The 24,251-nt window shown below is 50.6% G+C and overlaps 1 protein-coding gene across 1 annotated transcript; it reads left to right on the top strand.

The window, feature by feature from the left end:
- Positions 1–6,974: 6,974 nt before the first annotated feature.
- TFRC (transferrin receptor) lies at positions 6,975–23,012 on the top strand. The gene is given in 20 exon segments (XM_058031335.1): positions 6,975–7,058; positions 8,520–8,590; positions 10,581–10,794; positions 11,384–11,603; positions 11,792–11,935; positions 12,695–12,788; positions 13,163–13,285; positions 14,500–14,595; positions 14,739–14,878; positions 15,239–15,408; positions 15,712–15,831; positions 16,432–16,517; positions 16,631–16,694; positions 17,032–17,099; positions 17,457–17,524; positions 17,907–17,988; positions 18,626–18,850; positions 19,314–19,454; positions 19,714–19,908; positions 19,910–23,012. Coding segments are annotated over 19 exon segments (2,505 nt in total). The 5' UTR covers positions 6,975–7,058; positions 8,520–8,557; the 3' UTR covers positions 20,132–23,012.
- Positions 23,013–24,251: the final 1,239 nt, after the last annotated feature.

Raw genomic sequence — 24,251 nt, 5'->3', positions numbered from 1 at the left:
GGGGCAGAGGGATGGGAGGGGATGGACATGCCTGGAGAGGTGTGGGCACACTCATGTTGGGGGCATGTGTGGGTAGGGGTGTACATGTGCATGCACACGTGTGCGTGCCCCAACTTGTGATGTACATGTGTAGGACATGGGTTTGTCCACCTGGCTGGTATCCACACCTGTGAGCACAGCACCCTGTGGGGCACAGGGAGCTGAAGCAGAGGTGGTGGGGGCCCAGCATCACCAGTTCTTGCTGACAGCCAAGCAACACTCAGCCCTGGACAAGCCTCTCTCCTGGGTGTCACTTCTTCCCCAAGTCCCTGCTATGGGATAAAGCACAGGGACAAGGCCTTTCAGCCCCAGTCTCCAATGATGAGGAAGAGAAGGGAGGGCTGGAGCAGCACTAGGAGAGGTGCACATCACCCTGGGCCCCTTTGCCATGTTTGCATCACTGAGTAATAAATAAAACCTCCAAATTCACATCTGCCATGAAAGCCACCGGGATGAGCACAGGCAAAGAAAGGTGCTTTCTCCAGGGAGGGGTAATGGCAGTGAGCAAACTCTGTGATGGCATGAGGCTGAGGAGGGAGCCTGCACTGGCACAGGGGGCTCAGCAGCCTCCAGGGCAGTTCTTGTGGACATACTGAGCCAAACGGAGCTAAAGGAGAGGCTGGTGTTAGAAACAGACCCTGCTGACCATGCCTTTACAGACCACAGATGACTAAAAGTCAGGAGCTAAAACCAAACACAGCCCACTATTCACTGGAGGAGTGGGGAAGAGGGCAGGGGAAGTTGTTTCCATTAGTTTGACCTAAGAGTTTTTCTAGCTGCAGGAGAGACTTTGACTCTCAAGCCACATCAAGACAAAAATACAAACTGATTTTTTTTTTTTCCCACCGAGCAAGAGCCCAGCCCTGCCATGTCTGCACCCCAAAGGATGCCTGTTGCAGCTGCCACCAATGCAGAGAGGAGGCAATTAGCAGGTAGTGAGAAAGCTCCTGCTCCCCCTGTCCAGCCCAATTGTGCTAATCCCACCCCAATTAAAGCCCCCTCTCTGCTTTCAGATATTGCTATGAAAGATTAATCCACCATAAAACAAAGTATTCCCAGCAGGTCAACAAGGCAAAGCCAACTCTCAGTTTGCAAAAGGCTCTGGCACCTGCCTGGGAGCGTTTAATTGCCCTGACAATGGCATCAGGAGAAGAAGAGCCACGAGACCCCTTCAATCACGAATCCACAGAGGAGGCACCAGCTTTGCCTGCTGCTCCCACATGCCTGGGGCCAGCACCTGCAGGCTGCAGCCTCTCCCCAAGAGCAGAACCATCACCCAGCCCTCTTAGGGACACCTTTTCTCCCTCAGAGCCTGCAATGCTGCACACGGTACTGGCTTTTTCATGTCGTGCTTTTCCTGTGTCCTTTGCACCGCTCTTACACCAATAAATGCACATAATAAAAAAACAAAGCAGTGGACAGTTCTAATCTCTAAGTCAACATGTGCCCTTATCATAGAGGGTGGTTCCCACTGAGCAGGCTCAGGCTTTTATCCAAAAGCAGCAACGTGTGCACAAATTGGAGGCAAAACTTTCCTGGGCTTTCCAGGCCCTTTGGGAGCACAGGAGTGAGCAGCCAGGGATTCTTGCAGGACCAGGTCCTGCCAGAGAGGTACAGCAGGCACTGCAGGACCCCCGGGCAGGCACATGTCCAGCATACCAAACAAATCACTCCCACCCTATCTTCATGTCCTTCCACGGCTCTGTCCAGCCATTGCACAGAGCTGCTCCCAAGGCTACTCAGTAACAGTAACTTTCCTGCTGGCCTTCTTGAGCAAAATACCACATTGCATGTTCTAGGATTCTAACCATCAAGTCTGGAAGGGAAAAACCCCAACAGCTGAGGAGCTGTGGCAAATGCTGATTCAGGAGAAAGGCTTACAAAATTGCACATGAAGCACTTTGGAAAAGTGACCTGCCTGGAGATGCACTGAAAAAGGAGAAAGAGGGGCTGTGGGCTACAGTCCAGATACAGCACTCCAGATCAGCAAGAGCCACAACAAAGTGGACCAAGGGAATTCATGACAGGCCCATGTTTTCAAGGAAGAGACCCATATGACTGTGTCCCAGCTCCCGTGCTCTCTCCCTGCTGATTTCTTTTCCCTTTCCACTTCCCCTCAGTCAAACCCTTGGTCCCTTGTGCCGGGGCCGGTCCATGGGTAGCCATCAAACACACGGGCTTTTTCAGCAGTGCACAGGGAGACAGACTTTGATGTGCCCCAGGGTGGCCACGCTGCATCCCCCTGCTTTTCAAAGGCCAGTCCTTGGCTATTGTGTTCACATCCTGAGCTTGTTTGTACACTGCTGGAGGGCCCGGCCCCGCAGCCCCCCTGCCCCAGAGGCAGCCACAGCCGCCCTGACCCGCAGATAAAAGCAGGGGCTGCCGGGGCAGGGCTGCTATCAGAGCAAGGACACACGGCAGGGCCGAGGTGCAGCTGCCAAGATAGGCAGAACTGTGCCAGGCCGACCCTGCAGGGTGAGGGCTCCAGGTCAACACGAGCCCCACAGGGCTGCACCGGCCCTGGCCGCAGCCGGGGCGCTCGGGCTCTTGGCAGCAGCGGTATCAGTGCAGCCAAGGGATGTCCTGGCACTGCTGCTCTCCCCCTCAGCTGCCCTTGGGAGGGCCAGCAGCTTGCCAGCAGAGGTAACTGCCAGGCAGCGAGCAACACTCAAGCTGCTGAAGCTCTTTGATCGTCGTTCATCTCTCTGTGCCCTCTGGGCAGGCACAGAGCGGGTAACAGGCCACCCTCCTCCCTGTAGGTAAGGGAGCGTTCCCCACGACTTGGTGGTTAAAATCCCAGTGAAACCCAGTCTTTGCAAGCAAGGAAGCCCATTTAAAAGAGCCAGACTGTTTTAGTACCACTGGGACAGTGTCCAAGCATGAGCCTTTCTGCTGGGCCACCATGCCAGCCCCTGGCAAGCAGAGCAGCAGTAATGAGCATCACTGCACCCACATCCCTCCTTGTGTGACAGGACAGATGGGGAGATGAGCCTCCACATTGCAGGAAGGCAAAGAAAAGAGAAATCCCAGAGGATTTTGAGAGGGTGGTCCATGGGATATCCCAGGTCAGCATCTTTATAGGAGCAAGAGCCCACACTGTCCTCAGCCCCACATCTCTCCTCCAGGTGCTTGGTGCTCTGTCTGCTGTCCAGGACAGCTGTGGAAAATCTGGAGAGCCAGGCCAGCCCCAGGTGCTTCCCCAGGAAGGATGCAAAGACAAGAGTTCTTTTGAAGGGACAACAATGCTGTGGCCAGCTGTAGCTTTATCCACTGCACTTTTATTCTCCCAAGTGCCTTTTCCCTCACCTCCTCCACAGCCTCTTTGCTACAGGACAAGAAAAGGCAGCAGATCCTCTCCCACATGCCAGTGCCTATCACAGTCCCTCTCCTTCCTCAGCCTGCATGGCAGCACGTATCAGGGCCAAGGAACAACAGCTCCCAAGCATGGCTGTGGGTGCCTGGATTGCTGGGAGAGAGCAGGATGGAATGACATTCTCCAAGACAGTATGATGGCCTTTCCGAAGAGGATCATACCCAACTACTTTACCCACTTTTTGCCAGCACAATTGAGAAACGCTGCAGCAAAAGCCAAAATATGTGGTCTTCTGGAGGATGGGGATACTCGTGGTGTTGTGAAATTCTTGGCTATTGCTCTCTTGGCTTGGTGAGACAGGAGCAGAGAGGGCAGGCTCTCGTGGGAGCCCCACCTGCCAGACCTGACCTGGAAGGTTGGGGTAGTAGAGGGGGAGCAGTATGATTCTGACACTGAAAAAAACTAGATTTCTCAGCTTCCTGGGCCCTATAATAGCTGACTGCACCCATGAGGTGCAGCTCATGAGGTGACATGGGAGCACAGCCAGTCTACCCCTTAAACCCAGCAAGGCTGGAGCTGGCACTGCCACTCCTCTGAGTAGCTGGGATCCCCAGGAAGCAGTTACCATTCAGGGCAGAAGATCAAAGTCTTTCTTTTGTCTCCAGAAGCCTGTTGCCTCTCTGGCCCTGCACCCTGGGGTGTCTGGAGTGCCACACAGCCCCTGTTCCATGGAGTGCACAGCCAATGGGAGCCCTATAACCACCTCCCACCCCACAGACCACTGCATGTCCCACAACCCTTGGCCTCAGCCCAACAGCAGATCCAATCCAGCACCACACTCCAGAACTTGGTTCTCGGCTTTTCCATCCCTTCCATGTTAGTTGCAGTATTTCTTGCCATAGAAGTGTTCAAGTCACCTCACAACATTGTTCGTGATAAGCTGCTGGAAAACCAGCTTTTCACAGAATATTCTGAGTTGGAAGGGACCAACAAGGATCACCAAATCCTGCTGCAAAACTGAAGTGAAACTATATTTTGATCACATGTTCTCAGCATCCCAGAGGAAGGACACTGAGCCATCATGAGATATTGTACAAAAAGCATGTGGAGTCATTTGAGTCGTGTCAGAGGACTCACATACCGTCCAGTTTGTGAGTTCAGAGGACACATGGACATCTAAAATAGCCAAATAGGTTGGCTTGCCAAACCACAACGAGGGGGAACACCCTGATGCTGGGAAGACAGATCAGAAGTCAGCAGTAATCAATCCTACATCCTCTTTCTTCTTCATCTATTTCCCAGTTTTTGCTCTCTGTTCCTCGTAAAGATTTTGGGTTGTTCTGGGCAGCCTGAGCATTTGGGCTCGGTATTGGCAGCAGCACAGGCATCACTGTGTGAACAGCAGGTGTCCCTGAGAGAGGTGGCACCAGCATCAAGCACCCATGGCCACCCAGCTCCCAGTCCCTTGCAAGGTGAAGGGCGCTCCACTGCTCAGGGGTACACAGCACTGCTTTTGAAGAACCCGCATTTTAAGGTATTTTACCACCAAAACCAGCTGAGGTGCAAAAACGCCTGAGTTTCTAGAATGTCAGCTTTCTTCTCTTTTTCCTGCACGTGTAGAAATGGGGAACTGACTGCTGAGCACACGCACGCTGCGATGGGGCACGGAAAACACCTGCAGCGAGTGTGTGCAGGGCGGGCCGGGCTGGCACCTCCCCTGCCGTGCCGGAAGGGAGGCGCGGCGGAATAAATCCCATTGCCGCCTTCCTTGTGCACTGCGACCTTGCTGCGGGGAGCGGCCGGGCCCTGAGCGCCCTGCAGGTGTCCCTCCTGTGGCGGGAGCTCGGCGTGGAATCCAGCGCTGCCCTGCGCCTGGCACGCTGTGCACAGGTAAAGGAAGCCGAGGGCTTGGTGGGGGGAGCCCAGGAGGAACATAAAAACCAGGGCAGGGCTGCGGCTGCTCTCCCCGGGTTACGCTTTCCTGAGCAGCAGCTGCATCCAGGCTGGTGTGGTGAGAAATGAGCGGAGCATCCAGCCTGCAGGACTGATCTGAACTCTTTCTGAACCCTCTTAAACCTCTGGCTTCCACCAAGGCACCAGCCAGCACCACATCCCACGTGTCAGTCACATGCCGAGTGACAATGGTTCTCCCTCCCATGACTGCCATCATCACAGCTGGTGAGGGATGAATCTAGAGCAGAGAGAGCCTGGGCACTGGAGCCCAGCTCAGACCTCCTCCGGTAAACAGAACTGGCAGGTCTGCCAGCACATTTTGCCTGAGAGACTCTTTACAGACTCGTCTCCAGTCCTCCGTGCCGAATTTCAGGTCTGGTTAATCCCCCTTTTATCAGCGCAGGAATGTATTGCTTTTCACCAAACGTAATCCTCTTTGCAAATCATGTGTTCTGCCAAACTACAAACTTTCAGCTCCCGTCCTTCTTTCTTGGGAGAGGATTTGAGGCAATAATCCAGGCCTACTGATTTATTTTTCTAATGAGCAAGGGACAAATGAGCACAGCACTGCAGAACATGCACACACAGGAACCTTGAAGTGTTCTGTAACTGTGACATGCATTTGAGGGATGCCCTGAGCTGAAGGACTGAGGCTGGAAGCAGTGACCTTCTCTCACGCTGGGCCACAGCCTGTGTCCTGATGCAGGCTGTCCATACTTCTTGTGTTTAGGAGCTGGAAGTCATAATACCTGCCACGCTTCCCGTTGTACAAATAAAATAGCAATCTGTGCAGCCCAGCACAAAGGAAAGGCACCTCGGGTGTCCCTGCCCATTCAGATCTAAAAAGGCAGCCCTGAGCATGTGAGACTTGCTGGGACCTGAGGGTGCTGAGAGCCTCCCAAGCCAAAGCAAGTCCTGTGTATTGTTTGCACCATCCAGGGAGGAAAATATTTCTCCTGCTCTCATTCCTCAAAATGCTCAGAGGATGTGAATGCTAAATCTGTGACCCACTCCTTCTTCTACTGCATGCCTTCCCACAAAGAGTTATTAACCTCATCTCCCTGCCCCACTTCCAGCCCTTCCTGTGGGGGAAGCTGGGACTTGGGTGTGCAGCCAGTGAAACACATGCCCCTTGGTCAGTGGCTCCTCCACCGTACCAAGGACACCTAAAGGCAATTTATAAAGCAAGCAGCTTCATTCGTTACAAAGGAAGTAGGTCGTAGTGAGGAGGGGACGAGTCTCTTCTAGTATGGCTGCAGTGAGAGGATTAGAGGAAATGGCCTTTAGGTGAGATGGGAGATTCAGATTAGGTATTAGAAATTTATTTTTCACCGTTTCAGGCACTGGAATAGGTTTCTAGAGAGGCCATAGAATCGTGACCCCTGGAGTGCTTAAAAGGTGCCGGGTCACACGGTTTAGTGGTTACAGGGGTGATGCTGGGTTCATGGTTGGACTGGATGATCTTGCAGCTCGGCTCTATAGTTCTGTGCTTCCTTACGTTCCCTGTGCGCAGCAAGGCCGGGGGGGCACACAGCAGCCCGACCCTCGGGTGGGCTGTGGGGCGGCCGGACGCGGCCCCGCACCAGCGGCATGAGCCGCATAAGGGGACGTGCTGAGGGCAGCGGGGAGGCGGAGCCCGCCCTGCGCGGTAGGGGCGTTCCGAATCCGGCCCGCGCCTGGGCCAATCCCGGCCCGCGTTAACTGCACTACGGGCGCCGCAGAGGAGCCCAGCGCGGCGCTGGAGCTGCTGCGGGTGAGCGGGCGCGGAGGCGCGGCGCGGCGGGAGTGGAAGGCCAGGGAGCGGGGCAGGAGGCGGGGACGGACGGGTGGACGGAGGGAGAAAGGGAGGAGGGGAGGCGGCGCGGGAGCCGCGGCGGCGGCGCAGGGGCCCTGTTGGCGCCGGGGGCCGCGCCGCATGCGGCAGAGCCCGCGACCTTGACGAGCCCGCTCGGCGGGCACGGGGCGGACGTGCCCGCGGCTGCCCGCCTATCGCCCCGCCGCTTATCGGGCAGCCCGCAGCTGGGCCCTGCTCGCCACACCGGAGCCGCCCAGCCCCGCGGCGTGGCTGCTCAAACGTGCTCGCTTTTCGCTCTTTTTCTTCTCGTTGCCGTATTTCTGGAACATCGGGGCCTGGCTGGAGGGGCTCGGGGAGGCATCGCGCACCCGGCCAGCATCCCTGCCAGGTGCGATGTCCGCAGGCCCTTTGTGCTTCCCTGCTTCTTCCCCGGTTTCCTTTTAGCAGACCCTCCACATGCTCAGTCCACTTTGCCTTGATAGGAGCCTGCGGCCTCAGGCTGTCGCATGGGGAAGGCTTCTCTAATATGTCGGGGTTTCACCTCCACGTGTTCTTGCCTTAAATAAGAGGTGAAATAAGCAATGGCCACTGTTAACCTTTGATCTCCAAATAAAACCTTGCAGAGCTCCCAGGTGTGGAGCTAATCCACGTGCACCTGAGGACCAGAGCACCTATTAGCAGCGGCGCTTGAGGGCATACTCAGGTTGCTTGTTCCCAACCTCAGCACCTGTCTGGTCACTCGCTGAATTGCAAACCTTCTTCAGGAAGAAATGGAGAAGTAAATCAGTTTTAGTTTACCTTTCAGATATGTTTGCTGTTTGCAGAGAACTTAGAATTTTAAAAGTTGCTGAAATTATTTTGGAAATATGCTCTTATTGATTTTCAGAGATTTTTCAAGACAGAAATTGCCTTCATAAAGTTGTAGAGAACATAGCTTTCTAGGAGGGATGTTTGTATTAGAAGTGTTTTGTCGGGGTTGGAGTTTCTGCTGCTTTGCCTTATGTGACTCTCTTTTCCAGCTGGACTCTTCCTGTCATTGAGACAGAGCCCAGGATATCTAGATATCTGGGGTCCGTGGTGGCAGTTGAGTAAATGCCTCTTGCCAGCACTCCCTAAATGGAGGTGTCCCCACCATTAATAAGACCCTTGGCTGAACTTAGCCATTGGAGACTGTTCCTTGTTTGTATGCCTGTCAGTATGCCCAAAGTTCAACAGAAAGAGTTGATTTGAGCTGATCATTGCCATGGGAACTTCTAGGTTGCATTCAAGGTTCATGCAGGTTCACTAATGTAGTGACTTGGGTGGAAGTATGCACAGAAAATCCATGGGCAAGCAGTGCACTAGTGGCAGTAACTGATCTCAGGTGTGTAATGTATTGGCAATGGAACAGCCTAACCGTGTTGTATTCTGAACTTCTAGGGCTTTGGTGAAGTTGGTTTGCATTTGTCCAGAAGGCAATGGATCATGCCAGAGCAGCAATCTCTAACTTGGTAAGACATGGTACCCCAGTGCTGTGTGTCTCTTGGTGGGCTGATGATACTGCAGAAGACAGGTTCAACAACATCTGTGTATGAGATTATATGTATATGCATATAATATGTAATGATAATAATATGTATATTATTATTTTTATATTTTTCCATGTAGTTCATTGTCTATTTGGACATACAATAGTTGCAGAATTGAGTATTGCTAAACTGTGCAACAGGTGGCTGTGTTGATGGAACTGCATGAAAGATATTTCCTACATGAGTAGGGAGCTATATTTATTTTAAAAATATCACTACTTATCAGTATTGGAGAATATGATAAATCCAAAGCAGCATTAGGAGCTGATGTATGGGTGGTGAGCCAAATGTCACTGCAAGTAGCTGGCCATGATAAGGAAGTGGCTCAAGCAGCTCATGCTGGTGGGTTTATCGTTAGCTGCTATCGTGTTTTGGGTCTCTGAGGGCTAAGGAAGGGGGGGAGGGCCTTGAATAAGGTTGCAGAAGGAAGTGCTGCTGAGGAAGCCGTTCAAATGCCTACTGGGACAATCAACATGTGTTCTATTGTTACTTGGGGGATGGGAATTCAACCACAAGTCCAACTTTTAAAAGCAACCTGTGCTTGAAACAAATATGCAGGAACTTGTTCAGCCAAGCCTGCTGGTCCTAGAGAGCTTGGATTGTGAAATGACCCAAGGCTAGAACTGAGTATGGTGGTTTGGTCTCTGAACAAGAATGGAGGATATGTAGGGTTGGGGCATGTCCTCTGTGTGAGGACATGCCTCAGGTGTGAGGGAAGCCAAGCTGTGGAGCAGCTAAGCAGGGGGAGTGTTAGGACAGATTGCAGTGTTGCCCTTTTCCAAAATATGAGCAGGCAGCCACTTCATTGTGGTTAGTGTGGGTCAGAGTGGAACTGCAAATCTGAAATGACACTGGTTTCTTTTGCCCAAGCAAGCAGAAATCTGGTGTCTTCACTTCCAGCTCTGACATACAGTTGAGAGGGAGCTGAGAACTGTGGATGAGCTGCTGAGGTTGTAACAGAGCTTGGATGCTTGTTACGAGGTGCTTCTCCAGTACAAAGGAGAGTGCTGCTCCCAGAGCTATTCCTTTTTGCCAGTCTCACTCTACTCCCCAGCAGAACCATGGCTGCAGGCAATTTCAGCATCTCTAATGGAAGAGGAGTGGTTCTGCCAGTGCCTGGCTAAGCCTGGAATTGAGTTAATCTGAGCAGCTGCCTTGTGCATGGGCTGCTGTTCTGTGGGAGGCTGGGCTGTGCCTTGCACCTGTTTAGAAAAGTGGGCTCCAGCCTAAGAGCTCTGCTTGGGCACTGGTAAAAACCTGTCAAATAGTGCCAATTGTTGGTGGGTGCAAGAGGTGTAGGCTCAGCTTTCATGTTAGCTAGCGTAATGCCCAGGGGTCATCTCTCTTCAGCCTAGCTGCTTTGTAATACTAGCATATGTGTAATAGTGTAATTTAAGGGTAGCCATAGGGCAGTTTAATACAAAATTATCCAGGTGCTGGATGAGAGTATTTACATCAAAGTGGATGTGGCTCAAAGGCCCGTGAACAGTTGCTTTCTGTTTCCTCTGTGTTCATCAAAGTGTATATTGTACACAGTCAAGACTGATCTGGGCTCTGCTGATTAAAACCAGGAGTTTCTGCATGAATCAGCCTCAGCCATGGGGTCACATGGAAAATGCTGATGCCATTGGCTGCTTCATATCTGTAAGACTCCAGGCTAGACTGATCAGTGTGGCTCCAAACTTGTGCAGGGTAAATGGAATCTAAATAGACTCTGGAGACCCTGAGTGTCTTTGAGTCTTATCTGTGTTTAAAGCATCCATCCTGACTTACTGACAGCCCAAATGCTCGCTGTGCTGGAGCAGCTGCAGATGGACCAGCAGTGTTTGGGGTGGAGCACAGGTGCAGCTGACTGCAAGAACTGTAGCAGGTGTGGCCAACTCTTCCATCTCCTGACTGCCTTTCCTCACAGTTCAGTGGCGAGCCAACATCGTACACGCGCTTCAGCATTGCCCGGCAAACGGACGGAGACAACAGCCATGTGGAGATGAACCTGGCTGCTGATGAGGAGGAAGGAGGGGAAATTGGGAGACCAGAGCACCTGCATGCCAGCATGCCTCCTCCACGGAGGAATGGCAAGAACCTCTGCTTCATAATCATGGCAGCTGCCCTCCTCCTTTTGATTGGTAAGGAAGGGTGGTAGGCAACTGCATGAAGTGGACTCCAGTATTGAATGTAATCTGAGGTTATTAAATTCCAATCTGTATTGTTTTCGGAGATAATTCAACAACTGGGATCCAGGCCACAGCCTCTTGTCACTAACTATGTCTAGATCAGATTTATGGTACATCACTGGCAGAAAGAATTGTGCAGTTTGATGTGGAGAGCTGTGACTTAACTGAAGAGAAGACTGATCCATGTCAAAGTTTTGGTTTTTCCTCCATTAACTCCTAACACTTCTGTAGAGATATAAGTCAACAGATGAGTAAAGCCTTTGGTACTTGTCTCTTAAGGTTTTAACAATGCCATTGGCCTAAAGAGAATATTTTCCTTTCCAAGTGGTGCTGGAGGGACTCTGCCAAGTGTAAGATCAGATTTACAGTGCCCCTTTAAACATGCCAGCTCAGACAAAATGTCAGGCTGCATATTTGTCTGTCCTTGGGTAAGCCAGCTCATCAAAAATGTTGAGAGCAGAGATGTATCTCAACTCTGAAGCTGTGTGGTGAGGTTCAGTAATTTTTCTGCAGCACAAAGAAATTCCTGTTCTTTCCACAGGGTTTCTCATCGGCTACCTGAGTTATCGTGGACGCATGCAGAGGGTTAACAGGTGTCTGGATGGAAGTGGCAACTGTGAGATGACTCCTACTGCATCTTACTTCTCAGATGATGGAATGGAGGAAGAAGTGGTTCCTGGACCACGTATCTTATACTGGCCTGAATTAAGAAACATGTTGTCATCTAAACTGTCAATTGGACGTCTTGAGACCAACCTGAGGTAAGGGTTCCAGGAGGTTTACCTAGAGCTTTGAGAGAGGCACAGCCTGTGAGCAGAACTTGAGCTCATTTGGAGAACAAGGGCCTTATGCAAGGTGGTGTGTTTTAAACTCAGGCTTAAATGGCTTTGCAGGCTGCAGTGCAGCCTGGTGCTGTAGCCTAAGCTATATGTATATCTGTTACCTACAGGCAAAGAGAAGGTAAGAATTCTTTTGAAGCTGGCAAAACTGAAGATGAGAGCACTGCCAGCTACATTCACGACCAGTTCACCAGCTTCCGCATGGATGACGTGTGGAACGATGAGCACTATGTTAGGCTGCAGGATAAAGGCAGGTATGTTAAAGAATAAGTGCACATCTTGTCCATATAGCACCTGGATGGATACATGTACATGGATACCTGTAGTCTTGAGCAAACGTGTGATTTCTGCTTAAAATGATGTGAAAATTGTGAGCCAGTTGCCACTCTGCCAAGTCAGCCTCAATCTAGCAAAGCAATAACTGCTCCTGCCTCTTCTCAGGCTTTCTAAATCCAAAGGGTCTGGAAGCAGCACTCTGGATGTTTCCTGGGGGAGCTGTTTCCTCCAAGTATGCTTAGGAAGTGGACAGAAAACAAACTTGAGTGAAAACTCAGCTGAAAGGCAGATTCCCTGTGTCTAAAACTGCTGGCACAGGTGACTCTGTCTTGTCACCCAGACAGGGCTGCACACCTGGCAGTGGCTCCTCCTGTAGCCCAGGAGGGTGTCAAGAGGCATTGTGTTGTCTGACAGCTCACACCCTCATGTCTTACTTCCCCTTTTTATCAGGGGAAATTAGTTTGCTCAGCTTCTCTTTGGAGGTGACTGAGAGACTTGGAAGCAGATATTCTTTCTGGTACTAGTCTTAGAAATCAGCCTTCATTAATGTCTCTGACCAACTCCAGAGATTTTTACATGGAAGATATTTGGTGGGATGAGTCTGCCTGTTTCAGGCTCCATTGACTTGATCAGAATTGTTAGAGCACAGACTGAATACAGTCAGAATACTAACTCAGACTACTGAGCTAATTAAATTCTCGTGTGAAAAAGTTAAACACTGTCTCTACCTTTAACAGCAGCAGGAACCAAGTGTTCATTGTAGAAGATGGTCAAGAAGAGTTGGAGAGTCCTGATGCATATGTGGCTTACAGCAAGAGTGGCACAGTTACTGTAAGTGACTCCAGAAAAATCCTGGAAATGTCTGTACACTTAAAAAATAAATCCCTTTTAAGATAGGGAGTGTATGAACCCCTCTGAGTTAAGAGAGCTGGGTGGGGTGGTCAGAGTGGGGAGAGAGGAATGGGCCCACATGGTATTCTTACTGCAGCAAGCTGCAGGAGTAACTTTAAACTTCTCTGCTGGAATCCAGACAGGAGCCTTGGCAGAAGTGCTGCTCCAACAGGCATCTTGCACTGGATCAGTTTACATTGCTGAGCTTCAGCTCCCTGCTTTAACAGGAGTCACTGTAACAGTGACTCTGTAGCTGTTTCAGGTATCTTACTGACTTAGGACTGCTGCATTCACAACCAGTGTTCCTGTTGCAGGGCAAACCCGTCTATGCCAACTATGGACGGAAAGAAGATTTTCAGAAGATACGAAATTTGGGTGTTTCAATGAATGGAGCTATAATCATCTTCAGAGCTGGAAAAATAACCCTTGCTGAGAAGGTAAGCAGTGTCTGCCCCAAAGCCTGGCTAGACTTGGCAGCAGGAAGCTATGCTTCCTACTCTTTGAGGTGCAGAGGTATGTCTGTTTTAGGTCTGTAGAACTCCTGTATGTAGGATTGTTCTGCAGGCCTGGTCTTGCTTGTTTGCACTAAAGTCCACGTGCAGGTCTGGACACTGAGGCTGAGCAGAGTTTGTTACTGTTCATGGTGCAATTCTTCTTGGCCTCAGGCAGTTTGCTGGAGCAACCAGACCTCTGGAGCAGTGGGGCTGGGAGCCAGCCTGGGAGCAGAGCTGGCTAATATCACTCTAGACACAGCCATAAGGCTGCCAGAAGCAGGACAGCCTTGCCTCCAGGACACCTCTTGCTGCTGTAGCCAGATACTTTCAAAGTTTGGCTGCAGTGTGTCACTTGGGCCCTTGCTGACTGTTCCCTGGACCACATGGCAGTGCTGGTACTGTGTCCAGCTGGTGGCCATGCATGCTGCTGTAGTGTTCCCTCTGTAGAGAACAGAACCAAATAGCCAAGCGGGCTAAAGGATCCAGGTGTTTCAGTATGCAAGCCTGTTCCATGTCTGACCCAGAGCTGCCTGCTGCCCCTCAGATGGGTGCTCCTGGGGGGGCTGGGGCACAGGACCCTTTGCAGTTGGACTCAGCCTTGTCTGCAGGTATCTGAGACAGACAGAGCCAGAAAGTGCTTCTAAAAAATGCGGTCACTGGTTCTCCAATCCCATTCCCACTTTCCAAACTGGTGTCTAGCTGTACAAGAGTGTTTGTACCAGTGGCATACCAGAGCTGGGTTGTAGGTGTGTTAAACAGGGACCTGGCTAATACACTCTGCCACCATTTTCTGTGTGAAGATGAGCCTCCAGTGGCTGCTTGTCTTGAGACTAATCTCATCTTGGGAAAATGGATGGAGCATAATCAAAATTAAATAACATTACATTTTAAGCTGCTCCAAGGAGCAAGTATGAGCTGAAAGAATAATAGACTGAGACACTGTGATGTGTCCTGACAGTTCAAAAGGATGTTAGACACAGTTTACCTGGAAGTAGGGCTGAGCTGCTAGGATTCAGTTGCCTTGTGTATCTGTCAGGTAGCTGTTAAAATCTGCTGTGGAGTTGGGCACTGAGAAGCACAACCTTCACTCCATGTTCTTGCCTGCACTCCCCTGGCTTGCAGTGCAGATGTACACTCAATGTTTCTCTTTGCTGCAGGTTGCAAATGCCAGAAAGGAAGGAGCAGTTGGTGTCCTGATGTACCCGGGCCCCTCAAATGACAAGAAGGCAGATTCCTATGTCCCCTTTGCACATGTGAGTATGTAACTGGTTCCCCTGGTTGTTCTTGAGAACCTCTCTGGCTGGGGGCTGCAGCCTGAGCAGTCCAGCAGTGTCCTTGTGTAGAGGAAAACTGTTGGACTCTGGTGAGACTTGAGGACTCCTCTTGCTTTTCACAGGCCCACCTTGGAACTGGAGACCCTTTCACCCCAGGCTTCCCTTCTTTCAACCACACCCAGTTCCCACCAGTGGAATCTTCTGGACTACCTCAAATTCCTGTCCAAACTATCTCTAGAGGAGCAGCAGCCAGACTGTTTGGGTAAGTGTTTCTGCTGTCATGCTGGCTGACGTGCTGCCTCTTGCCAGGACTGAGGGTGGTGTGAGGTGCTGTGAGACAGAGCTCTCTGCTGCTCTCTGCTGTGTGTGGCAGGGAGCATGTTCTGGAACTGGCTGGAGAGGAGTCTCATGCCTTAAAGGTTGAACTTAATCTAGTGTTGGATTCCTCTTGGTCTCTGCATTCTACCCCTCCCTGCATAATTAGTGACACAGAACTGCAAACTCTCTCAGAGGCAGGCCCTGAACAAGGTTGCACCTGCATTGCAGGTGTGCATTTTTCACACAAGAGCTAAACAAGGTTAGAGCTGGATAATGAGTTCAAAGGATCTTCTTTTTCTCTCAGAAAAATGGATGGAGAGAAATGCCTTGAGGAGTGGAGAGTTGACATCATGGGATGTAAGGTGACAGTGAGCAGCAGCAGCAAGATGACAGTGAAACTGACTGTGAACAACGTCATGGTGGATAGGAAGATTCTGAACATCTTTGGTGTTATCAAGGGATTTGAAGAACCAGGTAACAACAGCTGCATTGTGGATCAGTCTTGAGAGGAACCCTTCTGTGGCCATTGGAATGGGACAGCTGCTCCCAGACAGATGACAGTTCTTTGTCAGCAGAACCAAGGCCTCCCCCTGAGCATCAGGGAGAAATCTGAACCATGCTGCCAGGGAAAGGCTAATGAGAGCACTCTGTGTGCCAGATTCAGGGATCAGACTGCAGACTCTTTTCCTAAAACAGAAGCTGAAAGCTGCTCTTCTCATAAATGGTACTTGCAGTCTGAAGCTTGCAGCTCAGGTCTTGATCTTGTCTCCTTCACAGACCGGTACGTTGTGCTCGGAGCGCAGAGAGACTCCTGGGGGCCAGGAGCAGCCAAGGCTGGAGTTGGCACTGCCATCTTGTTGGAACTTGCCTATGTGATCTCAGACGTGGTGAAAAGTGGTAAATATTTGTGAACAAAAGCACGAGGGTGGGTGGTGATGCAGGTCTAGCTCTCTGTGTTAACACTGGAGAGCCCAGTTGCAAAGCAGTCCTTTAGAAGGTGTAGGGACTCTGACAAAGCTTCCTGATGAGCTGTTTCTTGTCCAATACAACTTGTCTGCAATGAGCATTCACTTCCAAGGGACTGCCTGCCTGTATCTGGCATGTCTCAGTTACCAGTGTGTCTTTGGATAACACAGGATGCAAGCCTTAAACTTGAGCTGTCTCTTGGACAGCCAGGCCCAAAGTGGGAAAACTCTGAAGTGTCTAACCAGCTGGTAACAGTGGGGACTGCATGGTGGCAGTTAGTGTGAGCACACTTGTCTCCAGGGTTAATTTTGGGCTCAGGCAGCTAAACAAAACAGAGTGGAAATGCAGACAGCATTGTTCTCCTGCGCAGTCCTGCAGCATGTGGGGGCAGGGTGCAGTGTCCGTGCGACGGGCACATTTCTCTGCAGCAGCGCTGTCTGAGGAGCAGGCAATTCATCATCCCAGGCCTGCAGTGCTAATCTGCATCTCCATGGGGAAAGGGCAGACCTCTGAGTCTCTCTCTCTTTACAGAGGACTACAAGCCACGGCGCAGCATTATCTTTGCTAGCTGGAGTGCGGGAGAGTACGGAGCCGTGGGTGCTACCGAGTGGCTGGAGGTATTGGTTGTTCAATAGAGTTCTGCAGGATGGCTGTGCAGTTGTTCCTGTGGATTAAACATTCTGGTGTTGGGCTGCTACTTCTCATTATTAAAATACTTGTTTTGTTCTAGGGGTACTCTACCACGCTGCATGCCAAAGCCTTCACTTATATCAACTTGGATACTGCAGTCCTGGGTAACCTGCTACTATTTCAAGTACTTCTTCAAATTGGGTGAGACTAGAATAGCTTGAACAGACATCCCTTAACCTCTAGGAATGGGGGCTGTGCCACAAGGTGGCTGGTGGGTGTTTGGCTGAAGACTGGCATGACTCCATTTATTATCCTGCTGTCATTGAAGCTGGGAGGCTGGTACAGCCTAAGCCATGAGGAGTCAACTCTGCTAAATCCCAGTAGACTGTCCTGTGTCTGTTGAAGGTCCTTTGGCAACTGTAGCTGCAGATCAGAGGTGGGCAGCTCTAGCAGTAGTGGTTGATGGTGGCAGTATGTCAAATACCCTCTCATTTTTTGCAGGCTCCTCAGACATCAAGATTTCTGCTAGCCCATTGCTGTACTCTTTGCTGGAGACAACTATGAAGAGGGTGAGTTAAAGGGCATTGATCTGATCAAGGTGACTGTGGTTTTAAGGGGGAACTGAAAGCAGACAGAGCTGTGCTGGGTCACTTTGCCCACCTGACAGGAGAAAGACCCATTTAGGAGAAAAACCTGTGATTCTGAAGGGGCCCTGTCTGAAATCAACTGGGCTCTGGGAATTGCAGTTGACACATGCAGAATCTAAAATCAGCAAATGCCACAGTTCAGTGCAGATGTGCCAGTGTGGAGAAAGGTCAGGGGAGCACACCTTACTCTGGCATCTACACATCAGTGTGAGCTCCAGGATGGAGCTAGAAGCCTAGGCAGATGTCAGAACAAGTGCAGTGATTCTCATCTCTGTGCAGGTAAAGGACCCTGCAAACAAGGCGCGTTTCCTGGATAGCAGATTTGGCAGTGACTGGATAAAGAAAGTGTAAGTACTGTCATTCATCTCTTTTATCTGGAGAAAGCAGATCTCCATAAAGGAGCAAACAGTATGGATTCTGCTGGAGTGCCATACTGTTGTCTGGGTGGGCTCTACCTTCTGACATGGGGTTAGGCAAGTGTTAATAGTACAGCACTAACTGTGCTGCCCCAAGCTGCCTGAGGCAGCCCAGCCACCTTCCTGCAGGACAAGAACAGCCTTGTACCAAGTCCAGTGGCAGGGAATGGACAGGAAGGACCATGGATTTGGCTGGGACTCCTTCAGTCTTGTCTAGAGTTCTGTTGTCTCAGAGCTTCAATTGTAGAGCTTGTAGCTTTTCTCCTGGGGTGCCCAAACCAGTTGGTAACTGCTCAGTGCTTATTTTCTGCAGCGTTCCCCTTGATCTGGATAATGCAGCGTTCCCTTTTCTGGCCTACTCTGGAATCCCAGTGGTTTCCTTTGGTTTCTATGATGTAAGTAATTTGTGCTTGCCTGGTGTGCTCATTCCATGCAGAGTGCTGTAAGGATATCTTAGAGCAAAAGTTGGTGGCAGGGCAAAAGGTGCTGTCCATGCTCAATGTCCTTGCAAGAGCCTCTCAGAGGGAGGAGGTGCAGCCTCTGGACCTGGTGGCTGTGGCAGTACTTGCTGTCAAGACTGCTCCTGGGACAAGGCTGGCCTTACAGCCTCTGTTCCAAAGTACTGAATACTTGCAGGTTTTTGGGGAGAGGGGTCACTTGCTTTTCTGGAGGTTCAGATGTCAATGAATTGGAAGCTGAAAGCAATAGAAAGATGTCAATCTGTTGCTGCATCAGTGAAAAACTGTTCTACAGCCTGCTGGTCAGCAAGCAGAGGGCATTGTGGAAGTGATATCATTGCCCTGAGCAAGTACTGAGCAGAACATCCTGCTGGTCACTGAAAGCTGTCAGGGATGAGATACAAGAACTCCATGCCCTTCCCAGTGCTTTGGAGTTTTGCCACTTGAGTCTTTGCTTCTTAGCAGCGCAGGGAGATGGGATGGAGAGGAGGTAACAAGCAACCTTTGGTGGGGGATGAAAAAAGTCTAACTGGAAAAGCATTCTTGGCTAACTTCAATACCTTCTTTCTTGCAGAAAGGTGATGAGTATGCCTTTTTGGGCACTACTGAGGACACTGTGGCTAACCTGAAAAGGAGGACTGTCAACTTGTATGCTCTCATGCTTACTGCTGCAGAAGTTGCTGGACAAATAGCTCTCAGGATGACCCATGACCATGAGCTCTTCCTGGACTTGGATAGATACAGTGACGAATTGCTGTCATTCCAGGAGAAGCTTTGGCATTTCAAAGATGATGTGAAGGTGAGAAGGACTCTGAGTTCACCAAATCCCTGGTGATTATGGGGCCCATGTGCTAATAAGGCCCTGTGCCAGTGCATACAGCAGGATGGACACCTTTCTCCTGTAGACATAAAAGGGTAGTGAAGTGTGGCCAGAATAGATGTTCCTTATAGAGCTGTGCAGGCAGAGTAGCTGTGGCAGACAGATTTAGCTGATCTGGATGTTCTGAGCTCTTGAGGAAATGGATGTGAGCAGTTTCTTCTCTGGTTATCATTCACAGCATAGTGCAGCTTTCCATCTCATTTGCACCTTTGCTGAAAATCTACAAGAAACTGTGGGTAGGGAGTGACCTCAGAAGAGCCTGCCAGGAACTTGTTCTGCTACTTGGCTAAACTGCCAAGAAAAAAAAAATCCCAACACTTTCTTTTGGTAAGAGAGCAGCAAAAGAAGAAAATCAGGTTTGCTAACAGCTCCTCCCTTGCAGGAACTGGGGCTGACCTTGAACTGGCTGTATTTTGCTCGTGGAGACTTCCAGCGAGCTGCACTTGCACTGAGAAGAGACATTGAAAACAGCGACAGGGAAAACAGGATTGTCCGCAGAGCCCTGAATGACAGGATGATGAAGGTGGGTATCTTCAACTGGTTTTTCTTCCTTCACAAAGGAAGAGAGTGCTGGCTGGGATGGGCCTTTCCCTAATGGACACTGTGCAGACTGGTGTCTCTTCCACTTGCTTAGTGGCAACGTGATGGCTTGCTCATGAGAGAGGGTCTGGCCCTTGCAGAGCTGCTGTGGGAAAGGGCTGAGTGGGGATCAGAGATGGGCAGATCAGGAAAGAAAAGCTTAGGAGGTGAGAATATAACCCTCTATTTGCACCTCTACTCAGGTGGAATACGACTTCCTCTCTCCATACCTCTCGCCAAAAGATGCTCCCTTCCGCCACATCTTCTTCGGCAGAGGCAGCCACACCTTGAAGAGTCTGCTGGAGAACCTGGAGCAGCTGGCAGCCAACCAGACCAGCGTGGATGTGAATGAGCTGAAAGAGCAGATGGCCCTGGCGACCTGGACCATTAAAGGGGCTGCCAATGCTTTGGTGGGTGATATCTGGAATACAGACAACGAAATCTAGACACAGCAAACACCTGGATTACCCGTGTAAGGTACAGGAGAGCTGTGTGCTCTCACAGGGAGCACAGCTTCCTTCCTGGCCCTCGTCCCAGCAGAGGGCCTTGCTGTGTAGATCTAGTTCCACCTATAGCAACACACACAAACTCCCTGTACCTCAGATTAGGCATTTGGCATGATTTTTAAATGGCAGCTTCTTGCAGATTTCCAGTACCTTATATATCGTAAAACCTAACCAAACCCCCTGAAATGTAAGTGAAACCCACTCCCTAACATGGCATTACTTTCCTGGAGTAATGCCATGTTCTGGCAGCAAAACATTTTTGACCAAAGTTGAGCATAAAATTTACATCTCACCTTGACAGATTCACAGGAGGCAGTTTTAAAGCAGTAGTAAGATTACCATGAAGTCTCTCACCAGGCTCCCACCTAACCTCAGTCCAAACTGGTTATGTACAGCTGCTCCAGTGTACTTAAAACTAAGAACTCAGGTGTTTCCTGAACTGGTACCTTGAGTGGGGAGGTACCTCATCTATTCAGGCTTGTAATTGTTGGCCACCTAAACCTAGTGACAGGGAATGGATTCCTCTGAACATTTGTTAACAAGGGTCCCTTCTCTAGCAGGGAGCTGCAGTTCAAAAATTAAACAATGTTGTAGTAATTGCCCGCAAGTGCTGGATTATCAGCAAGCTCTGAAGTGCCTGCCTGCCTTTACTCAACAGCAAGGTCCCAGTGACATCTTGCAGGCTTGCTTCTGCCAAGGCAGGTATCAATACCCAGGGAAAATGATCCAAAGATTATTCAATGTCCCCTTGATATCCTCGGCTGGCACCTCAGCAAGTCCTGCAGCAGAAATGTCTTTAGACTGGCACTTCAGACCTTGCTGCTTCAGGGGCCTTGTGTGAAATCGAGTCTCTTGCTGGCCAAACTCTGACTGATGTCATTTTGCAGGTTGGCTCTTGTTTGGCACTGAGATATTTATTTCTTTATTTATTTATCAGTGACAGTGTTCACTATAAATGGTGTGTTTTTTTTATAGAAGATAATTATCGGAAGCAGTGCCTTCCATAATTATGACAGTTATACTGTCGTTTTTGAATAAAGCAGCATCTGCTATTACAATCAAACATGATACTGGAACTTTGCATTTAAAATAATCAAAACAAGACCCTCAAAAAGTTTTGGAAAACTAGCGATTAAGCTTTCTGTGGCGAAAACACCCCTCTGGAAGAAACTTGAAGGTGCAAACCTGGTAGCGAGTATCCAGGTTGCACTCCAAAGTAATCCTTGAAATGCTGATAATCTGGGTGGAAATTCCAATACCAGAAATTTGTCTTCCTTGCAGGGTCTGTGCCCCTCTGTGGGCTTCAGACTTCTCCCTGCTCCCCTTTCTGGATGCTGTGTGCTCTCACAGGGAGCACAGCTTCCTTCCTGGCCCTGGTCCCAGCAGAGGGCCTTGCTGTGTAGCCCTAGTTCCACCTGTGGCAACACACAGAAACTCCCTGTACGTCAGATTAGGCATTGGCACAATTTTCAAAAGGCAGCTTCCTGCAAACTTCCAGTACCTTATGTATCATGAAACCTAACTGACATTATCGGGGGCAGTGTCTCCCATAATGTGTAAAGAACAAGGTAGTTTTTGCCTACCACAGTGTTATATCGGAGGCAGTGACCTCCATATGTTGCACTATGGGTGTACTTAATTATCGGGGACAGTGTTTCCCATAATTGTTCTATGCTTATCACGCAATGTCATCTGCGAAGCTTGATGGTTAGTATCTAACATGGATTAATTTCCTGCAGTCCTATTTTTTCACTCTCCTGTGGTGATGCAGATACAATCTTCAGTCTGTTATGTACATCCTTAGACACTTCCTCCTCCATAGGCTGAACCGTTTCAAATAGCTGTGCTGTCTTGAATTGGCTTCCTGCCTTCAGTCACAAGAGTGGTGCTTGAGTGTTTAGTGGAAACTAGTCAAGTTAGATTGTGTGCTCTGTGGTGTTGTAAATTTCCTTCAAATTAGTTACAAAGACCTGAGGAATTAAAGGTGAATGCAGGGCTTGGGGCTGATAGCTGTCTGGAGGGCTCTGGTCACTGCTCTGGATGGGTACATGTAGCACTTAGAGAGGCTGGCCTGCTGTGGCACTGGGGGGGGTGCTGGTGTGTGGGCATGGGCTGCTCACTCCAGTTGTGGCTGGAAATTCCAGTCTTGCTCCCTTGGGTGTTGAGTGGAGGGAGGAAAATCAGTGTCAGCTCTCTAATGGTGCCACTCTGCTGTGTGACCTGAAGCTGAGCACTGCTGATGTGTGACACCTGCTAACACATCTGCTAAACTGCACTGCCTGTTCCCAGGGCCTGTTGGTTGTTCTTTTCAGTTTGATTTGGCATTTAAATCTAACCCACAGCTTAGTTTTAACCTAAACTCTGCAGTTTGATCTGGCATTTAAACCTAACCTGGGCGAGTGACCTGAGGCCCAGCAGTAGTCCTTGAGGGAAGGAACACTGTTCAGCTGGAGCTCTGCAAGGAAAGGGCAGGGACTGGCCCCCAGCCTAGTTACTGAGCTCAGTGCTCACAAGCTTGGAGGGCTGTATTTTCATCGGTCTCTAGAAACCTGATGCCCAGGCTTGTGGAACTTGTTGTTCTTCCTTAACTTCTCTTAACTCTCTAACTTCCTACAGCCCTGTCTGTGTTAATGTTTTCTCTGACATTCTAGTTTCTAGTGACGTTTCTCTGGATGGCATCTAAGAGCTGCTGTCTGGGAGTCCTCACTGTGGTGTTTGCATGCATCTTGATGTCAAACTTAATCTTGTGCTTTATAGCCAGCAGAGAGAGACAAAAGACAAAGCTTGTCTCCTGGCTAGGCAGCACAGCTGTGACTACTGGGATGTTGGGATGCCTTGCTCACTGCTGGCATCTGACTGCTGTGGGGTGCTAAACTGTTTCTGGATTTACCTGCTGTTTGCTTGAATAAAGTGTTTTTGAAGCTTGAACACTCAGTTTCTCTTGTGGGGTTCTGGATTACCTGCTGTCTGCTTTAATAAAGATGTTGAAGCTTGAACACTCACCTTCTCTTGTGACTTTTTGCAAAGCCATGGTGCTGTTGTGGCATTGTGGCCATGGCTGAGCTTGGGCAGCTGCAGGGAGGCTGTTGTCCTGTTCCATCAGGGCTGCTGTGCAGCAGCTCCAGTATCACTTGGTTGATGTGCAGTAGCAAATCTGAACTTCATGGTGCTGCTCAGCTGAGTCCTCCCTTGTCACAGACAACTGCAATGAGGTGCAGGAGCACAACTGTATGCAAACCCCCAGACCTTCCCCCTCCTTTTATGTCCTACCTCCTGCCTCTCCATCACAACATTGACTCTGAAAAGCCTGTGCTGTATGGGTGAATGATGGGAGGAGGATGAAATGTCAGGGTTTCCCCTGGCCATGGCCTTGCAGGAGAAGGTGTCTGGAGGAGCCTGTGGGTGGCTGTGTCCCAGAAACCCAGCACTTGCTCCTGCCTTGTTCCTGCCCTTCATCATCCTGGAGGTCCCATGGGGCAAGGTGGATATGCAAGTGTGGATACTGCTTAGAGCCCAGGGCAGCTCTGGGAGGGCAGGAGCAGCCTCCTCAGCCCCAGAGGCCTGTTCAGGTGAGACTGCATGGGTTTGGGGCTCTGCATTTAAATAAGTTCAGTTTCTCTCTGCTGTCTTCCCCAATCCCTCATGCGGGTCTCACCTTCTGCTTTACAAGCACCGCATCTCTAGAAGTCCCACTATCTGGGTGAGCGGCAGCTTCTCCAGGATCCCAGCTCGCGCTTTATGGGCTGTCCCGGCGTAGCTCTGGTCCCTCCTCTTCCCCCGGGGATGATTTACTTGTTGGAAGGACGTCGTTTCCCGCAGCTCCTGCCCGCGCCTGGCAGAGCTCTCTCCCTGCGGTAACTCTGCAAAGTGTCCGGAGAGGCTCCTGCGGCCGGGCAGCGCCAGCCCCGCCGGGGCAGAGGGGACGGGGAGCAGCCCCTTCCAACTCACCTGCGAGCAGGGATTTTGGCAGTGCAGGGCAGCCCGCGTCCCCGGTGCAGCGGATCGGTCCCGGGGCCTGGCGCTGCCCCGCGGTGAGTCTGTCTGTCCGCGCGTCCATCCCCGTGCCCATCCATTCATCTGTCCGTCTGTCCGTCCTCACCCCCGCCGTTACGTAAAGCGGCGGGGCGGCGCCTTTAAGAGCAGGGCCGGGGGCGGGTCGGGGGCCGTCCGGGCTCCCGGCGGCGGCGGCAGGAGGAGGCGGGGGGGCAGGAGGGGAGGAAGGGGTGGCGGAGCCG

The sequence above is a fragment of the Melospiza georgiana genome, chromosome 10 (genome assembly GCF_028018845.1).
Source record: "Melospiza georgiana isolate bMelGeo1 chromosome 10, bMelGeo1.pri, whole genome shotgun sequence".
Lineage (NCBI taxonomy): Eukaryota > Metazoa > Chordata > Aves > Passeriformes > Passerellidae > Melospiza > Melospiza georgiana.
Note: the sequence above shows the minus strand (reverse complement) of the source record. Positions and strands in the feature narration are given on the sequence as shown.